General features: G+C 31.2%; 1 protein-coding gene across 2 annotated transcripts in view; it reads left to right on the top strand.

Moving 5' to 3' along the window:
* Positions 1-21153, top strand: part of LOC132734976 (protein mono-ADP-ribosyltransferase PARP14-like) — a 52904-nt gene extending 31751 nt beyond the window's left edge. The window contains exons 10-16 of one of the 2 annotated variants that reach the window (XM_060721886.1): positions 3847-4064; positions 4800-4924; positions 5414-5596; positions 8321-8424; positions 11516-11661; positions 16412-16589; positions 17157-21153. In XM_060721886.1, the coding sequence (XP_060577869.1) occupies positions 3847-4064; positions 4800-4924; positions 5414-5596; positions 8321-8424; positions 11516-11661; positions 16412-16589; positions 17157-17443 (1241 nt within the window). In that variant the 3' untranslated portion in view covers positions 17444-21153. Of the gene's footprint in view, positions 1-3846; positions 4065-4799; positions 4925-5413; positions 5597-8320; positions 8425-11515; positions 11662-16411; positions 16590-17156 lie in introns of those variants that run through there. The other variant, XM_060721893.1, reaches the window with a different exon arrangement.
* The last annotated feature ends 5008 nt before the right edge of the window (positions 21154-26161 follow it).

Below are 26161 nucleotides of genomic sequence, written 5' to 3'. Positions count from 1 at the left end.
GTTTAAAGGTTAATAATTAAACAAAATGGGGGGTTATTCCTAATTATAAAATTTTCTGATTACAGTTGTAAGAATTTTTTTTTTCTTAAGGGTACTTCTGTACCTTTTTTTTGGTTCCCCAATGTTAATAAACCAAATTTTCAAAATTTCTTTTGAAAAAGATAATAATAAACCTAAAATTTTAAAAACTTTTTAAAAAAAAAAATTTTTAATTTTTAAGTAAATTGTAATTTTTAATTTGGGGGTGTCGGGGCCAAAAATTTTTCAAAAAGGGGAAAAATATCTTTTTTGCAAAAAAAAATTTTTTTTTTTTAAAAAATTATCAAGAATTAAAAACAAACTTTTTACTAATTTTATTCCCAAAAATCAGTTCAAAAATTTTTCAAATTTTTTATACTAAATAGAATATTTTAAAAAAATTATTAAAAATATTCTGCTTAAAAATTTTAATTTTCACTTATAGTTAAATAAACAAACTTAAAAGAGGGTTTTAAAATCCCTTTTGAAAGTATTTGTACCTTTAAATTTGTCGGGCAGAAATTGTGCGTTTGTTATGTAATTTTTGAATTTTTTTGGGAAAAAATAAAATTTTTAATCCAAAAAATTTTTTTAAGTTTCTTAAATTTTACAAAAAAAAAAGGGGGGAAGTTTTTAAAACATTTAAATTCTTTTTTAAAGTGTTTTTTCTTAAAGACTACGCTTTCTTAAAGCATTTAAAAGGTATTATTTTTTGAAAGTCACAATCGCATTTTTAAAAAATTAATCCTTTCTTTAAAAAATACGGGCTTACTGCTGGAATTACACTTAAACAACCCTCTTTAAAATATACAAAAAAGGCAACAATTTTTATGTTTTGTTTAAAAAGACTATTTAAAATCTTAAATCCCCAAAATTTTTTTAAAAAGAACCCCTTCAGAACCCTATCGAAAAAAAATTTTTGGACAAAATTTGAACAATTTCTCCCCAAGTTTCCCCCCATATAGAATTAACCGCGTATTGTCCCCCTTTTTCTGTTCACAAATTAACCTAAAAGGGAAATTTTTTTCTTAATACTAATTTCAATGGTTTAAAAAAATTTCTTTCAACCCCAAATGAATTGATTGATCTGGGCAAGTTACATAACTATGGATTCCATTTTACCAAGTTATTGCCCTTTTCCAGACTTAGAAAATGAATAATTGGTTAAACTAAAACGGCAAGTTGGATATATCTTAAGTTCTATGTATAATAATAGCTTCATTGTTACCACACTTACTTATCAATACAAAGTACATGATATTGCCAAGTTATATAAGTGGGCCATCCATTTTCCCCAGTTATTTCCCTTTTTATAACTTTGAAAATAGGGCCTTGCATAGTTAAATAGTTAAACCTATTCCGGCAAGTTGGATTTATCTTAAATTTCTTCTAATTACTTCATTTATTTTATGATTTTTTTCATATTTGGAAGGTGGGTACCTCAAATGGTCCTCTAATTTTTATGGAGTAAGGGGTCCCTAGCGTCAAGGCCAAGTTCACTGGTTTAAAAAACAAATTTAAACATTTTTGCTCATACAACTTTTACTTTTTAAGTTGATGTCATTCATGTTTAATACAAACTGCTAAGGAAGGTCATCTTCCAGTGGGTTTAATTAGGGTTCATTTGGTCAAGGTCAAGGTCACCAATGTCAAAAATGTATTTTTATACTTTAACAGGTGTACTAATCTTATTCTATTGAGAGATGTCTCTTATATTTGGTAAAAATATGAACATTTGTTGTTTTTTGTTTCTTCGTTTGGAGTTATGGTTCAGTTGGATAAAGGTCACTAGTGCTAAAAATAGATTTTTACACTTAGCTCATACATTCTTTATTTATTGACAGATGTATTTCATATTTGGAAGGAAAATAACTTGCATGGCATTCTTCCTGCTGATTGAGGTAGGGGTCCGTGGGTCAAGGTCGCCAGTGCTTAAAATAGATTTTTACACTTTTGCCTATAGAGCCTTTATTAGTGATAAATCTGTTTCATGTTTGAAAGGGTGATAACTTGCTTGGTATTCTTCCCTTTTGATGGAGTTATGGGTCAGTTGGGTCAAGGTCGCCAGTGCTAAAAATAGATTTTTACACTTTTGCCCATACAGCCTTTATTTATTGACAGATGAATTCTATATTTGCTAGGGTGACAACTGATATTTTTCCTTTGGATTGAGTAAGGGATCAGTAGGATCAAGGTCACAAGTGCTTAAATTAGATTGTTTCACTTTTGGCCATAGAGCCTTTATTTGTGGACATATTTATTTCATATTTAGTTGGAAGATAACTTGCGTGTTTTTATTCTTAAGATTGAGTTAGGGGTCACATTTGCTAAAACATCCTTGATAAATTATTTATTAACTTACATTTTTCACAAGAACAAAACGCCATGACTCTTTCAAGTAACATAACTGTGTTTACAATTTTTTACTATTTTCCGTCCTTTACTGAGTGAATGGGTAAATATTTTTTAAATATTGTTACTGACAAGAATCTGAGCCTGGGGCATTTGTGTTTAACAAACGCGTTCTTGTTTCTTCTATTATAAACACTGAAATGTGATTTAAACACTTATACTAAACAAGAAGGCAATTATGACCCTATATCCCTGTATAAAGTCCATGTATGTAAAAGAGCTTTATACAAACTGGAGCTGCCAACAGAATTACAAATACCTTAATTACACATGAAATCATTATTTTTGAAAGAAAATAGATTATAGAAAAAATCATTTGATAAGTATAAGTGCTTGAAAAATGTTCTAATTGCTTTATTTAACTTCTGACAATTTTGAAAGGTTTAAAATTTAGGGAGGTAACACAAATACACTTAATTCCAGAGGTAACACATCACGCATTTTTTATATAATTAGAGACATCTTGGACAAATTGCGTTTAAATTTGAAATAAGAATAAATCAACAAATCATGCGTAAGGGATAAAAACATTCTTAACAGTCACTCAAAATGTTAAGACACAATAGCAATGCCTCCTAACTTAATGTAGATAATATGAAATATTAATCACAACAGGAATACAGCTTTTAACCATTTTTTTTTTTCTAAAAATTCAGGCATATAACTATTTCAAACACCTCACCTCTCACCTCATTGCACACACCCACTTAAATTATTTTGCAAGTTTTGACGTATATAGTCTAAGATATGTTATGGCAGTTTTAGGCATTGCAAGTAGTAAAGGAGACGCTTGGTCATTTTCCGAGAAAAAGGTCTGTAGGAAGCTAAGTTTATGCGTGAGTTTTACGGGCATGAGAGTTGCTGTCCTTTTTTATTTTATACACAAAACAGTTCAAAAACACATGTAGCAATTGTGAATATTCACTTATGACAACAAAAGTATACGTAATATGTCGGATACGAAAACTATTAACTACAACCAGCCTTAGATATTTTAAAACCTAACATTGTGACAAAGATGGACATGAATAAAAATCTATTTTTATTATGCTTTATTTTTTTGAAAATTACCAAGATAATACACATCTTTGTTGATAGATAAACAATAAATTAATTCAAATACAAAACATACTTAATATTGTTCGTAAATTTAGAATTACAAAATATTTGCCAATGTCGGTTTTTTGGTAGTGTTGGCAATATAAATGAAGATGATTTTAACAAACAAAAAATGTATTTTATAAAAACATTTTTAAAAAATCAAATAACATTTTTATCAAACAAATGTACCGAAATAATTTGTCTAAAAAAACTCTCGTAGATAAATTATAAGGAGTTGTTGAGGTCCAATATATATATTAAAACTATAATGTTAAATCTTGCCTATTTTCACTAGCTATAATCTTATTTTAAAAGACATGCTAGGTGATGGGGAGCAAGATCAGTCAAGCAGAAGACAGATCATAGAGAAGCATGCCAAGAACCAAGATCTGAATAAAGTTACATTCATCATTCTTGCGATGTCTGAGCATATCATTGATCAAGCTATATCAAAGTTGGAAAGTTGTCTCGATAAGGAAATAACATCTAACAGTTTTGATGATAGTATCATAATGAATTTGAATGATCAACAGGTAAGGAAACTTGTAATTTACCTGCATATTCTAATACTATTATTATGCATGGAAAGGTTTTGAAGGGGCGTCAATAGCGAAGTGGTTAAGGCCGTTCAAATTTCAAACCACTAATTGCCACTCACTTATGTTCCTACAAATCTTGACAGGGACTTTGGATACTTTCAAGTATGGAAGCTACCCAGTAAGTAAAGGGAACTTCCAAGGTTCTTCTGTATACCTAAAATAATGCACAGATGGGCACCTTAGGTCTCCTTCACCCGTAAAGCTGGAAAGTTGCCATATAACCTTTACTGCGTTGGTGTTATGTAACACCCAACAAAAAACTATTTTGGCCTAGTATGTTATGCACATAGTCATTTGTCCGTCTGCTCTGGAAAAAAATTAAAACTCCTTGGAAGAAGTGTTAATCATAATGAGAAAATATGCAGAGTACAAGTTCAGTGTTAGTTTAGGTAATAGTCAGTATGTATAAATTTTAGAATAATTTACGAACAGCTTAAAGGAAATGAAAATTATTCAAGAGAATATCAAATATAATGAAAAAATATGCAGACCACATGTTTGGGTTTCCTAATATCAAAATTAGCCTCTTGTAAATATGTTAAAATAAAGTCTGAAAAGTATGCATCATTCAGTTAATGCCATCTCATGTTTAAAGTCCTGTTAAGTAATTTATTGAATTGTAGACTTAAATAACTTCACCTTTGATTATTATGTTATTTTTACCTTCAGATTATGGAAATAAAAAATGTTGCAATGAAACATCATCTGGACGTAAAGGTGGATTCTTCTAAAGGTATCATACAAATATCAGGAATTTCTGCAAATGTTAGTAAAGCTGCGGATAATATACATAGGTATATGAATTTTATAATAAGACATTAATATACTTTATTGCATGACATCATCAGATATATTTATTTGTGTTATCATCACAAGACATGTTGTTGTCAACATAAATGTTAAGTTTGTAAACTTCAACCTCATTCTGGAGGCAGGAGCCAAGAAACTAGATTATTCTTAATTGCTCTTATTATACTAATTATACTCCCAAAAACAAAGTTTAGGGGAGTATATAGCAGTCATCTTGTTGATCAGTCTGTCGGTCTGTTGGTCCATTTTATGGTTTCTAGACAATATCTAGAGTTTGAAATGATTATTGTATTCAAACTTTGTATATAGCAACCATATGTTAAAAACCAGATTAGGATGGTTTATGAACCCTCTGGGGTAAATGTCACTGTTACTAAAATAATGGTATTTTTATAAGTCACTGAAAAGAATTTAAAAAAAAAGTAATCGTAATTCTTCAGCAGACATCCTTCATAATCATAATTATTTGACAGGATTTTGCGACACGCTGTAACTGTCGAACAAGAAAAGAAAACAGCGAAGTTGATGATTAACCTAGTCCAGTGGAGTTACATGGAAAATGAAGACATTGGACAGACTTTAAAACGATATGATAAAGAGCTGAATTACAAGATAGAGTCTGCTTACCTTTCAAAAGCTGATTGCGTTAAATTCAGGTAGATATTTTCTAGATCGTTTAAGCTGTGTCATTTGCCCTGTGTGATTAAGCTTTAAAACTTTAGGGGGGTACTTTTGTGTCTTTCATTTGAGGAAAATATCAAGCTATATGGGAAAGGTTGAAGATGTGACTGTGTCTAAAATAATATACTATGCAACAACAGTCTTGGATATTTTTCAGAAACATTAAGTACTTACAGGTCGCCAAAAAGACGTTATTAGAAATTATATGGTACACTTTTTGAATATTTTATCATAAGATACTTAAAACCGTTTGAAAATGTAACCACTGAATCATAATTTGAAACAGATAAAGAATTTAAGAAAGAAAATAATATTCTCCTTTTAAACTTACTTAAAACTAAAGCTCAGAATAAATTATGTAGCATTATGTAGCATCACATTTGGCCCTCGTCTGTCAGATCACTTCTTTCAAGGACATTTAAAATAAAATATCAACTGACCGTAAAAAGTTTTTAGGTAAGATGTTGTTGTTTGGCTTGAGAAGTTGCCTTGTGGCACTTAACAAATGTTAAATTGTGCCTTTTGATAACAAATGGCCCGCCTTACATATACTCTGTTGAAACTTCGGGCCAAGAATTTATTCAATATTAGGCATATGGGTTGATTTTAGAGTATTCGAAAAGTTACTGCATTGACCTTAGACTTCTATATAAGAAGGAACTGTTTATTAAGAATCTTCTCAAATTAGTGATATGAAGTGATGTCGAATAAGCAGTGTATGCCGTCATAATTATGCTAAGGATAAAGATAAGAATTGCCTAAGATCTAAATATAAAAAAGCTTAAAAAGACTTCTCCAAATGAAACAAAGGATTGCTCATTATCAAAATAATGTGCAACTTCTGAAATTCAAATACTTGTGAGAAGAGTTGACAATGAGGAACTGGATAATCGGCAATGAGTAACGGGATAATCAAGTGCTCAAGGGAATGACCAATTGTCGATCTTCAAGTACTCAGTATAAAAATGTAACACTTGTTGCAACCACTATTGAAATAAAACCACTATTGAAATAAATTATTTCAATAGTGGTTGCAAATTATTTCTCATAATAAGCTTCATAACCCACCACTATTGAAGTAATTTATTTCAATAGTGGTCGTAATAAACTTCATCATCAACCACTATTGAAATAATTTATTTCAATAGTGGTCGTAATAAAATTCATCACTAACCACTATTGAAATAATTTATCTTAATAGTGATGTTTATAATTACATGTATCCTTAATTGATTTATTTTAATATACAGGGGGTTTGAGTTGAAGTTCCGGTAATTTCCAATGTGTTAATTCTTGTACAAATAATTTACGATTTTCACATTATATATCAATAGAAAGAAAAAGGTAAAGAAAAGAATATGAAAACAATTCTATACATCATTCTACGAGATTTTTTTTATTTCTGCACAACAGTAAAAAATCCGAAAAGAGGTACGTTAAATTCATAGTCTCGGTTATAATTACTGTAAAATATAAGTCTTTAATACCTTTAATTGCATTTTAATTTGCGTGAATTGGTTATATATTTTTGCACACCCGTGAAAATTGTAACATTATACCATATTTCCTTTTAGTCTTGATTATTAATACCGTAAAATATGCAAGTATAATACCCACTTTTTATATCTGATATTGTTCGTTAGATAAAGTGTTTCTTGCGTTACAATAGTAATAACAAAGTAATATTTCTAAAAAGTTCATTCTCGTCTACAATAAAAAAATAATGAAACATTAGTCTTTAAAAGTGTCTGTAAAGTGACTCTTAAAATGAAATGCATCCCCGACTACTATTGATATAATTACTTCGATAGTAGTTGTATTTCAATAGTGGTTGCAAAGTGATTCTTCAAATGAAATAATCCCCACCCACTATTGAAATAATTTATTTCAATAGTGGTTTTATTTCAATAGTGGTTGCAAAGTAATTTTTCTAATGAAATGCATTCCCAACCACTATTGAAATAATTTATTTCAATAGTGGTTTTATTTCAATAGTGGTTGCAACAAACACTTAATTTTTCTGTTGTAAATTGGATTAAAGTGAAATATAAGAATTTAGAATTTCTAAAATATTATGTCCACTACTGACACATTTAGATTATAGATCTAAATTTAATAAATTGTGCAAATGTGTGGATAATGTTATCTCCACTTCATAATGGTTAATGTTTTAATGAGGCAAACAGTTTAATAGGTACAATGTATATGCAATTAACAACTTTTTTGACGTGTATCATTTTTGAATTTTTATTACATAAACTCAATATAATAAAAACAAATTCGTTCTGAGATACTTGAAAACTGCTTTTAAGTACTAATATTTTTCAGTAGCATCAGCTTTCATTAATAATTTAGCACCTTGAATCATAAAAAGTTTGTTTTAATTTCCAAGGTACATTCCTTGCATTTCAAGTACTTGTCAATTATGTGTATCAAAAAAGAAAACGAAAGTATGATCGCTGACAGTTTCATTCCTTTAAAAAAACAACCATCTTTCTCCTCATAAGGAATTTATCAGAAATAGGTGATAGATTGATTATAGTTACACATAAAATTTTCGAACATCCAAAGATATCTGTGTAAGGTGGTACTCGATCAGAAGAATGATTGAAGTGCTGAAATTGGTACTTGTTGCCATCCCTGTCAAAAGGTTTTGATTTTGGAAGTTTTCAGAATAGTTTTACCATTTTTAATTGTAGGGCAGATAAAGTTAACTACGTTCTCGACTTTGCAAAAATGGAGGAATATCCTGAAGATGACCAAACTGATACTATAATTGTGATACGGAGGGATCTCGTGAAACGTGAGTAATTAATGCTTTATACTTAATGCATTATTATTTGAAATTTCTTTATCATACAGACATATAATCAAACATTTAAATGTATATTAATAAATTATATGTAATAAATAAAATATTTAGAAATAATGCATTTTTTCATTTACCGTATTTTCATTGATTTTTTTCTCTTCAGTGAAACATATTTTCCGTATTTTCACTGGTATCTTGCAGGGCTACTTATTTCTTACTTCAGCAAATATACAGAATTAAAGAGAAGATTAAGAATTGTTACATCAAAAAAGAGAAAAGTATATAACAAATAGAAAATTCAGGTTTTTTCTTTAAGGTCAGGAATCAGTTTCATCTAGTGATATAAAGGTTATCATATTTTACTTGTGTGTTAAATACTTATTTTCATACCACTTGAATATCCTCAATGTAATTATGTCATATTGGAACAATATTTGATATTGTTATTACATGTAACTGCATTAAAGAACACTACTAACGAAAATTGAAATGCTGCTGCAGTTGAAACAGCTGTCCTTTGAAAACAAACAAATTTGCTGTTGGAATACTTAATGACAAAATATGAATTTTCATCATAAACATGTTTTATGAACTTTCAACTTTCGGGTGTTTTAGCTTGACATTTTTTTGAAAAAAAAATAGAGCTATTGTTACAGTCATGTTGGTGTTACCATTGACTTCCGCAAACTTGTACCTTAATCATAACTTTTTAAGTTCTGGGTGCATTGTCTTTATACTTGGCCACAATAACCCTTGTGACAAGATATTCCAATAGATCAGACTAACCTAGATCTTCAATCATAAATGGCCTGACCTTAAAAGTAAAATGTTTAAATTTTGAATATTTTTATGCCCCCGAAGAGTGGCATTTTAAATTCGAACCGTCCGTCTGTCAGTCTGTCATTCCGTCCGGCTTTATACATTTAGACAGTGGTGGTCGTGTCCCCTCTGAAACTTGAGTATGCATGAAAGGATTTTCATTTTTTTTCTTTCATGTATGAAATAATCATATATGTATGGTGTGTGGCGAACAAGACTCGAGTTTCTACTACTAAGGTCAAGGTCACTCTGGGCATTCAAACTTTGCCATTTTTTATGTTATATAAATATAGATGATCGTGGTGGTAGTGTCCGCTCATAAACTTCAGTATGCATGAAAGGATTCTAATTTTTCTCTCACATATGAATTCACCATAGATGTATGGTGTGTCGTGAACAAGACTCGGAGTTTCTACGACTAAGGTCAAGGTCACTGTGGGCTTCTAACTTTGTCAATTTTGATGTTAATAAACATATGGGCAGAGATGGTCGTATCTTCTCTGAAACTAATATGCATGAAATGATTATATTTTTATTTCAGATATGAAATTATTATAAATGTATGAAATGTTGCCCTTACGACCCGTGCCAACGCCTTTGTTCAAGGTCACTGCTGGGGTTTAAACTTTTTCAATATTTATGTTATCTTATATACATATAAATGGTGGTTCTTGTGTCCCCTCTGTAACTTCCATATACATGAAAATAATATAAAATCACCATAGATAGATAATGTGTTGTGTACAAGACCCATGTTTCTTTGTCTAACTTAAAGGTCACTACTGGGGTTAGAACTGTGTCAATTTTTACCACCACACTTAACATGTAATAGGTGGTTTATAACTAGAATCCTTCGGGGGTATTTGTCACGTTCTGTGACAGGTCTTGTTTTTTGTGTGCTGATTTTGCTATTTGTGGCCTTTACTTTTGTTTTTATGGATTATAATAATCGTTTAGATAGACCTTCAAGATAGTCAGACAGACCTTGGCCTTCACTCATAAAATACCTTGTCTTGAAGGTCAAATTATTGAAATTTTCAGATTTTGCGACTATAACTTCGTTATTATTGAATTAATTGGCTTAATATTTATATCAAAACATTCTTAAGATAAAACATTCATGTATATAAAACTAAAATTGTCCCTGGCTATTTGATGACCTTGACCTTGAAGGTTAAATTATTGAATTTACACTGATTTTAGTTGTAAATGATTGTAACTTGGTAATTAATAAAGTGATTATCCTCTTATTTTGACAAAAACAACATTTTCGACAAGACCTTCAAAAAGGTTGAACTGGCTTGGACCTTGAGCTTTGAATGACTTTGATCATCAAGGTCAAATTCTTGATTTTTGGTTTAAGTGTTATAATTTTGTTATTTATGTATGGATTTAATAAAAACTTGAACAAAACAAGACTAGCTACGAAACAAACATATGAATGATTAATTTGTCACCTTGACCTTAAATTGACCTTGCCTGTCATGGTCTAATTTTTGAAATTCTCTTACTTATATTGTCTTTGCTTATATGTTGTTAACTTTGTCATTTATATATGGAAAGGACAAAACAACAAGTGTGACTTTAACCCATTACCCGATATACACGCCTTTTAACGTCTTTTTACCCCCCCCCCCTTTATTGTTGTCTCCAATGGTGAACAAATGCCTAATTTACGCCCCTAACACTTGTTTTTGTTTGAGAAATGTTGTTTTAAAAAAGTGACCACTTTTTCGGCGCGGCCCCCAACCAAAAGATACATCAGGGGGTTGCCAGAAGGGGGATGTGCCAAGAAAAGTTTGGACTTGTGAGAAGTTAAAAAGGACCCCAGATCGATCATAAGGTAACGTGTAACCAACGCTGAAAAACATTTGACTCTATCTCAATCCATTGAGAAGTTGCAGCACTTTGAAATCAATTTTGATTTTAAAAAAATCAACACAAAATAAAGATTTTTGGCAATTTTGAGATGTACCCTCGTTGCCATGGTAACAGGAAATTTAAGCCTAGGCATGTTGTTACAAAGGCAATGGTCCAGTCAACATTGTGCCAAGTTTGATTAGTATTGAAGCAGTGTGACTAAATAGACCTACAATAATAAATAAACGGAAATTTTTTTCTTTAATTTTCATTTTGAAAATATGTTTAAACAGTTTATTTGTATGCTTTAAGAAAAAGTAAAAAAAGTCGAGTGTTGCCCCGACCGGCGGTGGCTCTTTTTCTGATCAAATGAGACTATTTTGATGCTGTTAATTTGTTACAGAGGGCGCATTTGAAGCACCAGCATTTTGGACAGCTATGTTTGGGAGAAATCTAAGAGTTGTAACTTTACAAAATACAAGTCCAGAGTATGCTGATATTGCACAAAAGTTCACTACTTTTGCCGGTGGCACTTTTACAGTTGTTAAGGTTTGAATCTGTAGTAACATAAATACGTTTTCAATAACTTCACCTTTTTTTATGCATTTAACATCTTCAGAGGCCTACAAGCCCTTGAAGCTCTATAAACATTACTATACCACAGTGCATGGATTTCTGTAGGTATGTATGCACAGAATGTGCTGAAGGAATATTAACTCAAAATATTCCTTCATGACTATCTGAACAACTCCCCAAATTCAACCATTTTCTGTCTTTTTTGATCTTATTTCAGTTTGCCCAACATATTTCCCTTTACAAATGGACATAACTAAACACCAAGGCAGCAGTGACCAACTCAACTACCACACAACTGACCGGAGTGGCTCAATATTAAAATTCTGTTAGTTAGGCATCTCTAACTTGTTTAAAAGAAATTTGAGAAGCTAACCTAGATATCCGACCTCATGTTCTGCTGTGTCTGTTTTTATTTTAATTGTCTGTTTATCAGAAGAAAAAAAATCGGGAAAAAAACAATACAAATCTTGGTGCAAAATAATTGAGTCCAATTGTTGTCTAGAACTACACCTGTTGCCTCAATAACAATGTTTACGTATAAACAGGTATACATTTGATATATAGAATTTTCTACCTATTACCAAAGTATAAGTAAGTTGCAATGTCTGTAAACTTGCTGATTAAAAGTGGCAGGTGACAGGCAAAATGTACTGGTAAACTTGCTATCGAAAGGAGTCTAAATACTTTAGAGATGATTTTCTTTTTTTTAATCTTCTTTCTATGATATGCATCGAATACTAAATATACATGTATATGTTAGATATATAAAAAAACTATCAGGCCTTTATTGCATGCATAACATATATTGAGTTGAAGTGATAAATATTTCTGGGATTTGTGATGTTTGTGGTGAGTAGATTTTATGCAAAGAAGGATTAGGTATTTTCTTAAATCTAAACGCACAAAATGTTAATGTCTAAAAACTTCTGAAATTTTAATTTGCAAATTTTATTTCAGCTCATTTGAGGACAATGTCCTCAAGGTAAGCTTTTGTGATGGCCCATTGTCCGTCGTCCATCGTCCGTGCGTGCGTCCGTTAACAATTTCATGGCCTATTTTGTTAAAACTTTGCAGGGATGTATCTTGCATGAAGCTCTACCAAAGTTGTTTTATTAAATTCCATAAAGAACCATAGTTGCCATGGCAACCGAAAGATTATTTTACAAAAATCTCAAAAATCTCTTGTAAAAAAACCTAAAGTGGTACAGCTTAGGTATTTGGTATGCAACATTTTCTAGTAGATGTCTACCAAGTTTGTTCAAACAAAAGCCCCATGGTCAAATTGGCCCCGCCCCAGGGGTCATTGATTTTCCTTATTTGTATATAGTAAAAACTTAAAAATCTTCTTGTGAAAATCAAAACGAGGTAGAGCTTAGATATTTGTCATGAAACATCTTCTAGTGAATGTCTACCAAGACTGTTCAAATAAATGCCCTAGGGTCAAGATTGGCCCGGCCCAATGGGTCAGAGATATTCCTTATATGTATATAGTAAAACCTAAAAAAATCTTCTTATGAAAATTAAAAAGAGGTTAAGCTTAGATATTTGCCATGAAACATGTTCTAGTGGATGTCTACCAAAATTGTTCGAATCAGTGCCCTAGGGTCAAAATTTGTCGGGCCCCAGGGGTCAATAATTCCCCTTATATGTATTAAGTAAAAACTAAAAAAATCTTCTTGTGAAAATCCAAGAAAGATAGAGCTTAGATATTTGGCATGAAACATCTCCTAGTGCATGTTTACAAAGATTGTTCAAATAAAAGCCCTAGGGTCAAAATTGGCCCCGCCCCAGGGGATCATTTTCCTTATATATACATGCATATATTAAAAACATTTTTTGTGGATATCCAAAAGAGCTAGAGCTTAGATATTTGGCATAATACATGTTCTTGATATGTCTACCAAGTTTCTCCAAATAAAAGCCCTAGGATCAAAATTGGCCTTGCCCCAGGGGTCATTGATTATCCTCATATGTATATAGTAAAATTAAAAAAAAATCTTCTTGTGAAAATCCAAAAGAGGTAGAGCTTAGATATTTGGCATGGAACATGTTCTAGTGAATGTCTACCAATATTGTGGAAATAAAATCCTTAGGGTCAAAATTGGCTCCCCCAAGGGGATAGAGTTCGACAGTACCTTCTCTTTTTCTGTCATATTTTTATTAGCTCACCTCTCACTTAGTGACAGGCTGAACCGTTTAATAAAATGGCTGCTAGAGCTAAAATTAGAAAACAACAATATTTAAACATCTAAACCACTTGTTCAATTTGGAAATAGTTTAACACAAAATTTTCCTTGGTGACCACAAAATTGTTCAGATTTAGCTGTCTCTTGTTTCCAAATTGTGCTTCTGGGATGAAAATAGGTTACATTTTGACCTTCTGACATATTTCTCGGGTGAGCGAGCCATGGCCATTTTGGCCCCTCTTGTTTCATAAAAATGTCAAATAATATACAGTAGGTTATCATTTTTGCTCACCTGACTATGAAGTGTTATGGGTGATCTATTATATATTCTGCATTTCGGTTGCCAGTTGTTTGTTTTTCTAACTTCTGTAAAATAAAAAAAAATGGTTTTGCCTTTTATGCAACTCCTCTACTGCTTTATGCCAATTTTACAATTACGATGTTTGTACGTTTACATGCGCAATAATTTGCGGTTATTTTCATTTATGTGAAAGTGAGAAACTGTATTTAGGTCTGTTGGCTGACCTGCAATGAAAAAACATATTAATTATTTCCTATCATAAACCCATGAGTATATATTAAGAATAAACAGTTGTTGAAGAAGCATCATTTTTTTGTTTGCTAAAACCATTTTCAAAGTTTCCTAAGAACAAATAATTTGAGGAATATTTGTAGGACTTAGTAATCAGATCTATTTATAACAGACAAAACTGATGGTTGAATTGTCATAAAATTTAGCTTATTCCTTCTTAGAAAGAACATCAATCTACTTGTATGAAAGAAGTCTGTACGAAATTGCCAATATTACCTCACAGATCTGAAAATAGTTAAGTCCAAAAAAACTGAGTTTGTGTCCTCAAAATGAATGCTCTCTATGGGTTATGATGCCAGGTTGGTAGGAATGTTTCAATTAATTGTCTTATTCTCAAATTAGTTTGTAGGAAATCAAATGTTGACATTACTTCAAAGTTATTCTGAAGCAATTTTGTTAGTCAAGGAAATTTTGCATGCATTGCCTTATAATTTACCCCGGTCACATATTCACGGAATACGACCACGGAAGAGCAACGGATTAATTCCGGCATCGTCCATAGCTACATGTACTGGTCAGTAGCTCTCCGTAGTGTAGTCATAATCAATCGTAGTAGTTCTTGTATATCCGTAGCGATCCTTGAAAATTTTTGAACATGCACAAAAATTTGCTACGGAAAAATCAATCGTAGCGTATCCCTTCTAGTCCGTTTTAACCCGTACTGATACGTACTGGTCTGTACTGATTCGTAGGTCCCAGCTTGTGAAGGATTTTCCCGGTTTAATACGGAGAACTACGTATGTGTACGGTAACCCTACGTATAAGCTAAGGTTTTAATACGGATAAATACGGCATTGTCACGGAATGCCACGATTGTAATACGTTATACTACGGGGATGCAGGGATTAGCACGGTCTTATACGGTTTATTGCGTTGCAGCATGAAACGGTACGGAATGGTACGGTCCACCACTGTTTAGTACGGATAAATTAAGAATCATGTACTTTTTCAAGGGTATAAATACTACCTTCTTGTTGAAAACAGAATATTTGCGTTTTCATGTTGAGAACATAATCATGAACATTCAATAAAAGATATTTGCCATTAACTGGCTGCAACTGTATATTGATATGGCGCAGAATGCGGAGGCAGTAATCAAGCTGCTTGATGACATGCATAGAGGTGTGAAATATATTAATATTGTACTACAATGCATTAGTAATAGAATAACATTTAAGGTTTCATATTTTACAAAACATTGGATTGTGAAATTGGAGTAAATATGTACATGAAACGTAGTGTCTCCTGACACTTCATGGCCAATATAAGACTCTCATGGCCGAACTTGTTGTCGAGGATCAGGCGTCCTACAAGAAATTCACTTGAATCGGACCTGATATGTCTCGGGGGTCGGACGCGATGAAGCCGAATCCTCTCCGCCAGAATAATTGAACTCTACAATTCGTTTTCTATATGTTATTTTCTTGTTAGGCATTTTGAAAATGAGCATGCAAGAGGTTGTGGACGGATATAATAGGTCCGTATAGATCCGTGGCGATTTGTTATTATCCGTATCAGACCGTGCTTATTCGTACTAACCCGTGCTTATACCGTAGCAGAACGTAGCGTATCCGTAGTGCATTCGTCCTGGTTCGTCCAACCGTGTCGGTCCATAACAATGCGTGTCTCTCCCGGGGCTTTTAACTACATTTTGGCGGTAAATCCTTCGAACTTTGTACTCATACCGTTGTGTTTCCGTACTGGAACCGTAGCGGACAACGGAATTTCACATTTCCGTAGTAATCCGTGAACGATTAGACCGTAGCTCTTCCGTGGCGTAATCCGTGAATATTTGACTGGGACATTACTGATGTATGACATTTTCATTCATTCATTTGTTTGACATGAAAAAAGAACATCTGCACAGCTTACAAGATTTAATTAAAAATAATTTTAGGCATTGTATAATGTTTCTATAATTTGTGATGATATTTTGAACTTACAGATTGAGCGTATTCAGAACAAGACTTTATGGTCACAGTACGAGGCAAAGAAAAAACAACTAGCGGATCAGAATCCAGCTTATATAACAAATGAGAGCTTGTTATGGCATGGTACAGCAGCAGAAACAGTTGAAAATATCAATGCTCATGGATTTAACAGGAGTTATTGTGGCAAAAATGGTATGTTTAAGTAAACACGCTTGTATTGTTAAATTTTTATGCTGCACTGACCCTCAGTAAAGGTTGGTCAGAATCTTACCAGCTTTATTGTTTGAGGGAGACCTCAGGTGCCACTTTGTGCATTTTAAGCTTAATTGTGGCACCTGAGTAGAACCACTGGCATTCCTTGAGCTAGAGGGATAGCTGCATCACATGAAAGAATCCAAAGTCCTTGACATGATTGAAACCCGTAGTAGTGTGAGACAAGTGATTTGAAGTAAGAAACTATAACCACTCATAAGTATACATTCATATATAATCATATGATCTGAAACTATTTAGAGTACATAAGATATCTAATAAAAATAAAAAGAACTTTTATACTACAAGTTAAACTTTTTTGCTAAATAAACTACTATTGAATTCTATACAAAGTATAATTTGCTGCCATTTTCTAGATGACAGAGACTGTTACCTTAGAGATTGTTTTGTTTAAATCTTTTGTTTAAAACTTTCAATAGAGCTTAGTGATTGTTCTGTTTAAAATGTCAATAGAGAAACCCTGTTTCATTTTAATTGTAATTTCAGCGACAACATATGGAGATGGTGTATATTTTGCAGTGAATGCAAATTATTCTTGCCAGGCCCGTTGTGCTCCTCCAGACCTAACAGGCATAAAAAGATTGTATTACTGTCGAGTTCTAACAGGGGAATTTACTCAAGGCAGGTCGGGAATGCGTCTACCACCAAGCAAAGGTGGACCAGGAAACACTGCTTTGTATGATTCAGTTTCTAATAATATAAATTCACCAGCAATGTTTATTGTCTTCCACGATACACAGGCTTATCCAGAGTATCTTATTTCATTTAAATAATACTTTAAAATCTCCAACAAACAATTTAAGTGTGAAATTGAAATAGGTTTCGATCGAACAATGTAAAAAATGTCATATCTAAACATCGAAGAGATGAATTTGATGTAATATTATGAATTACATGTATGTTTTCACTAGAATGTGCTAGAAATATAAAAAGGAAGAACACTCTACTGTTTAATGGTGAGCTTTATTTAGTGTTTGTAGTATTTTACAGGGCAATTTAAAAAAAGAATTTAATTTGTATTAATTACACTACGAGTTTTGTTTTATACAAATTGAATATTTTTGAATGTGTGTCTACAATCAGAAAGAAAACAGATTTAGTTATTATTTAACGTATCCTTCGGAAATAAAACGAATGTACTTTCAACGTTTAAACCATGTTATGTTCCAATAGATTATAGAAATCATAAAAAGAATCAATCTTATCAACTTAGCCTCGGTTTCAGTAATCAAATGCATATTGTACTGCATCTATCCTCAATTTCATTTTCGTGGTTAACAGATCATATCAATTTATATTGTCCTTGAAGTAACAAAGTTCTGTTTAACTGTTAAAAGAATAAAATAAAGTCTTTTTACGTACATTGTTAAGAACAATTTTGATTCTACTGTTGCAAAACCTTAATAAGACACGGCTAGCACCACTTTTGATTCTATCGAACAAGTGGTTGAGGTTTTTGTTGTTTACCGTCCAAATCATGGCAGTAAGCCATTTTGAATTCACCAGAGCACATTTCAGCCACTGCAACGTTTCTGGACGGGCTGTCAAGCAGTTGACAAGTAAGTTAGATGCCTATCTTTTCGCAAGAAACTGCTATTACCTTTTTACATATCAGAGAGGAGGTCAAGACTGTGCACCGTCCTGGAATCAAACCCAGGTCGCCAGATACATAGTATAACGTTCTACCAGTTTGTACGTTTTGAACAAGTACCAAGCTGCAAAACCTAGAGTAAACTCGACTAGCGCCTCGTCCAATTAAAAAGGTTTCAATCCTGTGTTCTTATCCAATATAATTTAGTATCATACTCAAGAATAATTAAAAAAGTCATTAAATGTAGCTGGCGCTAAATTATAAATGCAAATTGTTAAGATTCAAATTGTCATAGATGTAATTTTAACTCCTCATAATTATCAATACATTATAAAATTTCTAAAAACCGGAATCCTCTGAAAACTGGATCCCAGGTGAAGTCCGGACAGGGTCCGGTTTTCAGAGTTTTTAAATTGTACAATCTAAATATGTAAACTGTGTAACTTTGATGGTAAGCGTTTGGTTTGTATTGTGTTAAGCATGTTATAATTTGCTTATTTAATAAATTGTTACATCAGGATAGGTATAAATTGTTACATCAGGATAGGTAAACCTGTCATTCCAAAAATGGAACATAGACCTATTTACACTAGAGTCTTCTCATCAAACAACACATCAAGATGTCCTCAATTTAATATCTCAATGTTTATAATTGGCCCTGCACCAAGCGTTTGTGGGCTGTTTATTTCCTACATTGTTATGTATATGTAATAAAGCCTCCAAACATTTTTTTTATTATTTTAACTAAAGTGCTAGATCTTTGATATTTAACAGGAAACGTCATCTGGTAAATGTCTTCCAAGATTGGTCAAAACATGGCCCTTACGTCAAAATTTGCCTTTTCGGGAATTTTCTATTGTATGTAAAAGTAAACCCATAAAACATCTTCAAAAGGAACTTAAATCAAAATCAAAGGGCTAGAGCTCTTATCTCTACTCTTTGTTTTTCAAATTGTTGCCCTGGGGTCAAAATTGAAAGGTTTTCTATTATGCAATTATGTTGAGAAATTTATTTTACAAGAAACATATATGTAATCATGCAAACCTCTACAAAAGTTGTTGAATCAATTGTTCATGAGTCAAAATAGACCTACCTAGGGGAACCTTGATTATTCCTTATATCTCCTATATAAGATTATTGTATTAAACATTAATTTTGGAATATTCAGTACTGATATTTTGCGTGGTCGTCTGGGTTGTTTTCATGGGCACAAGCTATACATATATATTTGTATACTGCGAATATGTGGACAACATTTTAATTAGAGAATAAAGATGATGAATTAATTAAATAACGACTGGTTGATTTTGTAATGAAATACCAGTACTTTTTTGTCAGGCACAAAAAATTATTTTATGTAACTTTAAGATTATAAATAGCATTATTTTGCTGTTTTAAACTGGTTTATGAATCATTTCCTTACTTAGTAATAATAGAATAATTTTTGACATGTTTACAAATATGTAAAACAATAACAAATTATCATGAGATATTATCTTGTATTAGGTATATCAATAGTATGATCAGATTATGTGCACATTCTGGATTATTATTGTTTGCATATTTTGTTCATTCACATATTACATTTTGTTTATGTAATGTAAGAGATCTTTATCCTCTTGTGTTGGAAAGAATCAGATTATGTTGTACTTTGACCCGAAACATTGATAGCCCTATATGACCTTTATTAGGTTCAATAGTATGGTCAGATAATGTGTATAATCTAGATTATTTTTTTCTGGTCTTATTTTTTCATTCACATATTATATCTTGTTTATGTAATGTAAGAGATTTATATCCTCTAGTGTTAGAAAGAACCACATTATGTTGTACTTTGACCCGAAACTTTGATATATACCATATATTAGTATAATATTACATTTTTATAGTTTTATGTGTGTGTTTTATTCTTTTCTTCGTGATATAATATTGTTTATTATCATTTATCAATAGCAACAGGATTGTTTTAGTTTGTTTTGTTCCTTTTTAAGTTGTCAATTTGTATTAACTTGACATACGTGTTTAGCATATTATTATTTTAACAAATATGTTTTATGATTATTCTTATCATCATCATCATCATTATAATTACTATTTTATTTTTTTATTATGCCCTCTTTAAAGGGAAATTGTGTATACAATTTGTTTTCGACCGCTCAATAGATAGATAACCAAAGCAATTTGCCATAGCAAAATACAGAAAATGCATGGAAAGGTCTTATTTACCATGGCAAATTCTTACATTTCATTTATTTTTCCCAAAAAAGAAAGACATTCAATAATATAACAATTTAAAAAAGCACTTAACGAATATGGGTTAAATTTGCCAAAACCTTGCATGGCAAAGAGAAACGGGTAGCTATTTAAGTCAAAGGTAAAAGTTACTGTTTCACCGTCCTGTTAAATCCCTGTGTACCATTTGACACAGACTCTAGTACTATACATTATAGAAGAATTTCTTGTGTTCTCTAATTGATTTTAGTCAAAGATCGATGTCAGTGACCTTGCTTTTGACAAGTTTTTCATAGTAAATGGAAAGTCGTTAGACACAAAACCTTAAAAATTGACGAGGATAGTATTTTGGACTCTTTTTAGGAACTTTGTACTTGAATTTTGAACTCATTTCTGGCAAATAACATATAACTTGAAAATATATCTTTTTAACATGTAGTCTTGAAACTAATTTTTATGAACTCTAATTGCATTTTCTTTACACTCGATAGCGTTCTTTAATTATTTCTGTTTATGACGGTAACTTGTCACTGCACAAGAGGTAATGCATATATGTTATTCTGACATCATATTCTGATCACTTGTATGTTGTTTTTGTTATTGTGCTTAGTACATAAATTATATTTTATTATCTTATATTAAATATCTCTCATCAACCAATATTTTTGTTGCTCTTTTTATTTACTTAGATGTACTATATATATTGTTCTTTAAAAGTTGCTTAAGTGTTTCATGAGGAAACGATATCAAATGTTCAAGATTTAAGCACGGTTTGAGTTCAAATGCATAGAAATGTGATCACAAAGACCTGTAAAGGCTTTTTAAAGTGTTTAATGAAAAAAGCACTTAAATGATAAACGGTGCATTATAAAATAATGAAATAAATATCAATTTTTCTAGCATTATAGTATGTTAATATTTGAGATAATTTTTAGTGTAATAGGATTGCAGTATGAGACATTAACTTTGGGAAATCGGCTAACTGTTTATCAGTCCAGTAAATCGACTGTTTATTAAAATAATTTTTAAAAAACTAAGCTGTTTAAAATTTATTAGTATGTATTTACAAAAAAAATGGTAAATTTGGTAAATATGTACTAATAAACTTTAACCTGTACATAATGATAGAAACATTAATATTTATTTCCATTCAAACATGCTTATAAAAGAGAATTGATATAAAATATGAGTCATTTTTCTGACGTCACATGTTATGTCACGTATTTATTACGTGTAAGCATTCCTGTTTAATGCTGTACATATATCTTGTAATGATACACATGATTGCCCAGCCTGTTTGATTGGAATAATAATGAAGCATGTTACAATTGATGATGCTTTTATGATTTCAGACTTGTGTTAATATACCTGTACATGTACAAACATGTACATGTATACATGTTGAGAGGGGACATAGATGACAATTGTTTGTTCCACTTGTTACTTTGTTAGTTGTCAATTTATGCAGGATTACCTTTAATTACTGTGTATGAACATTATTAACACTTTTATTATACATAAACATGCATTGTGATATATTGGGCGGAGAAGATGCCAAATTCATGTTTTGATTGCATGTATATACAAACATTGATTTTGTCACGAAACCATCATTTCTCAATGTCATATTAAGGCTGTTAAAAAACAGTTTAGTGATTATTGTAAAAATAGTTTGAATAATGTTTAGAATAATTTAAGAGTAGGAAATTCAGTTGAAAATGTTAAAAACGTATAATACAAAACAAATACAAATATATTAAATAACCCAATGGCATCTTTTTCGCCCTATGTATCAAAATTTGGTGTTGAAATTCTTTTTTCCCAATCTGCGTACATTCTGATGTAATAAAAACATTATACAAAACCTACTGTTATTTTTTTATAATGCCAAATAAATTTAACACCATTATAATGTATAACAGGACATTTCAAACTATAGAACTTTCTTTGCCAATTTCATTTTTATACATTTAGATGTTTGAGATATTTTTAATTGAGATAATTAGCAACACAACATCAGAGAAATATACAAAATAAACAATAATTATGCAAAAAGAACATAAAATATGAGTTTATATAGTATCACTAAGGTCGTATCATCATAAACTCCTGACCTGTCTTAATCAAATGAATATCAAACTTAAAAAATATTCTTAGAAAAGCATAGATATTTAAAATACAACTAACACTTTGCATTGCATTTGCTATTCAACAAACAACATATTTCAACCACCATGAGGGATTTCTGTAAATACTAAGTGGCGTACACTAGTTTAGCTTACTTCATTTGAACGCTTAACATATTAATAAACTATAGTCTGTCCCATTGAAAATGGAAATGAACTTTTGCCTGGTATGAATTAACAAAACGAGATTGAATAAAAATTAAACTATTTTTGTAAACTAATAAAAAGTCACCCTCGAGATATTTCAGGATTTTACTCTAAAATGTCTACTTTTCTTGTGAAAGCAAATTTTGATTTCCCTATGGAAAATCTCTGTTGTTTATTTTCCGTAGCCATTGCCGAAGTACTCTTCATTTGAAGATGAACGGGAGATAGCACGTGTCATGTTTCCAAAATATACATGAGGTTCTCGGGGTCGTTTCATAATTATTTTACAAAGCTGGATCTACAAGATGTAACAGTTTAGTTGCAATGCATGATGTTAAACTTTTAAAAAAATGAAAAATAAGCAACAAGAACACCGAGTCACATGAACTGCACTTACTTTTAAGTTGAATAAAATCCCTATGAAAATTCGAAATAGATCTTTATAAACGTCACAACAAATTCGCATTCTGAAGATTCCTTCTTTGACAGTTTCTATCCAGTTCCGTAGATCTTCAAAACTCCTAAATGTCATGACCCCTACACTAATGATGATCCAGATTTTTTTTAACTGTTAATTCGTCTCATTATTAACATATTGTTCAATTTGTGGAGTTATATCTGGGTTAGCAAATGAAATATGTACATGAAACATATCATAAATCAGTATGTTCCAAATCCATAATTCAAGAACGGCCCATCAATTTTAGTTGTCAACATCACAATCTTTATAACTCTTGAAAATGGATTCCTGACGAAAAAACTTTATTACGTCAACAACAATTTACGAAATGTATGACGTAACAAAAATGCCTCGCGCTTTTTATGGATGATTCCGGGTGCGGCATTGACAGAGGGCGGTAAGGCATATGTAACCTCATACATATAATTTTAAGCCTTGAGATAAATTTGTCTTGATGGTATTTAGGATAATTTTTGTATACCCAGATTTTGCAACTTAACTGTTAAAATTACTCCTTCAATTCATATATTAACAATAAAACTTTTGATAACATTTGAATAATTCTAAACAGACTTACTGACAGTACAATACTTCTTCCATTAATTCACATATAACCTTCGTTTTTATTAAATATGCTTTTAAACTATTTTATATATTTCTCAGAAATGATTTCCCTACATATTAGGACGTCAGTAAATCCTACTCATTTAGCTATAAAATATACAATACGCGGTATTTTTCTCCCGCGAAAAATATGCTATTGTTTTTGTTTTTTTCACTGAATATTTTCAAATTTTAGGAAGGCTAAAATTATTGAGGACGTCGCTCGGTGTTTCTCTTTTACTCGATCTCCCCTTCATATTAACATAATGATGATATGTAACACTTTGAATCTACAAAAAAGAAAGAAAGATAAACACTTATTGTCGCTTATTGAATGCTCCAATTCAAACATATTCTTAATAATATCAAATCACTGCCGATATTTCTGGACATTTTGTTGAAATTGTGGGACGGAAAGTTAAATCTGTATTTACGAGCTTAAAGTGCATAGGTCAACGTTTGATTTCTCAAACTAGAAAGCATGACATTATATTCTTATTATTTACATTTTCCTCGAACGCGAGTTTTTTTTTATAGTGAATCAGTTCTCCTTTTTATATATTTCTTGTCAGATTTGCATGATAATGTAGTTTTTGTTGGCGATTTCTTGTGAAAGTTGAAACCTACGGAAAGTTTAAGCGCACGAACATCGCACCCGAAATAACATATTTTTGTATCCCATCGAACCTGGTCAATTTAATTATTTTTGAATAGACGAGATACATGCTAATGGACAGAACTCATGGACAACTACAGAATTATGTAAATTAAACATTAATTAGGTAAGAACCATTTTTATAGTCTTCTAGCTAGTGTTCCCGTTCCCCTACGACGCGTTGCTGTATTCAAGATACGCGCTTGATTGAAAAAGCTATCTAATCAAATCACTTCATTGGTCTTTTTCTCTTTAAAAGAAGATAAAATACGGCAGTGTATTATAGTAATTTTAAAAGTCTTTGTGTGTTAGAATTTATATTTAGCGGTTACTGATGTTTTCACTTCAACGATTTTGATTATTTTAAATAATGGTTTGCTAGTAAAAGTGCCTTTTTGACACCAACTTTGTTATCATTTTTCATTTTAATGATAACATTTAGCTATTGATTAGTAAGTAAAAAAGAATAATCAAATTTTTATAATTACCGAGTATATTTCATGCTAATTGTGAGACGAACCCTAAATGACGTCTATATGGGCGCCGCCATTTTGAAATGGACGTCACGTCAGGTTACAACGTAAGTCAACGGGAAAAAACTATTATTTTAACATTTTGACTATATTATTGAATTTATGAAAAAAATGAAAAACATGCCTAGAGATATTGACGTCAGGGTTAACATGATATTAATTTAAATGATTTTACTATTATATTAAATAAAAAATGGAATATTCAAATTTGATGGGACAGACTATAGTCAAAGAGCTACACGTACTCTGATTTTTTAACCATATATACCTTATATTTTTAGATATTAAAGAATCATTACTGGTACAATGTATTTTCAAATAGTTTAATTTTTTTTTCACAAGTGACCGACCACTAAGTTCCACGTGATTTAAGAAATAAATGGCCATTAGACTCATGCAATTTTCAGAAATTATGGTATAGAACTGATAATGATGACTGGAATGGTGATAATATATATGATTATAGAACGTATGATCGTAAACGTAATATAAATTGAGCTAGGACGCAGAAATGATAGGAAAATATAGTGACTTGAAAAACTGAATACAAAAAATAATTGTACATGTAAACAGTCTTAAAAATTATATAATATAGAATAATGATAATAAATTTGTATGATGTTAATCTAAATAATGACGATCATACAAATGTTTATAACAATAATGATAATTATGTAACGGATTAAATTACTGGTAAGTTATCTAGGAAGGCTAAAAAGGTGGAAAAATATGATCAAGATCTATTTCCAACATTTTGTTTATATCATTGGTATGTTCATATCGGTACTTTTTGTTTTATGTTGCGCCAACAATTTAAAGTTCAAATGTGGACGTCTCAGCTTTACTGGTGAAGAAATACCTTAGATGGCCCAGTGTGCATTGTTTCAGACACGGAACGGGGCCACAGAAGAGTTTGAAGTCACCGACCTTAACCACTCAGCCATATATTTTTTTTGCAATTGGTCAATGGTTAACTTAATGTACATAAGATATTCATATGAATAAAACAGGTGAAATATACAACTTAATATATATTCTAAAAGCTCATTAAAATATTGTCAAGCTAATCAAAGCTTAACTTATC

Source organism: Ruditapes philippinarum, unplaced genomic scaffold (genome assembly GCF_026571515.1).
Source record: "Ruditapes philippinarum isolate M1 unplaced genomic scaffold, ASM2657151v2 ctg6347_1_1_1_1, whole genome shotgun sequence".
Lineage (NCBI taxonomy): Eukaryota > Metazoa > Mollusca > Bivalvia > Venerida > Veneridae > Ruditapes > Ruditapes philippinarum.
This window is presented reverse-complemented; position numbering and strand designations above follow the sequence as displayed.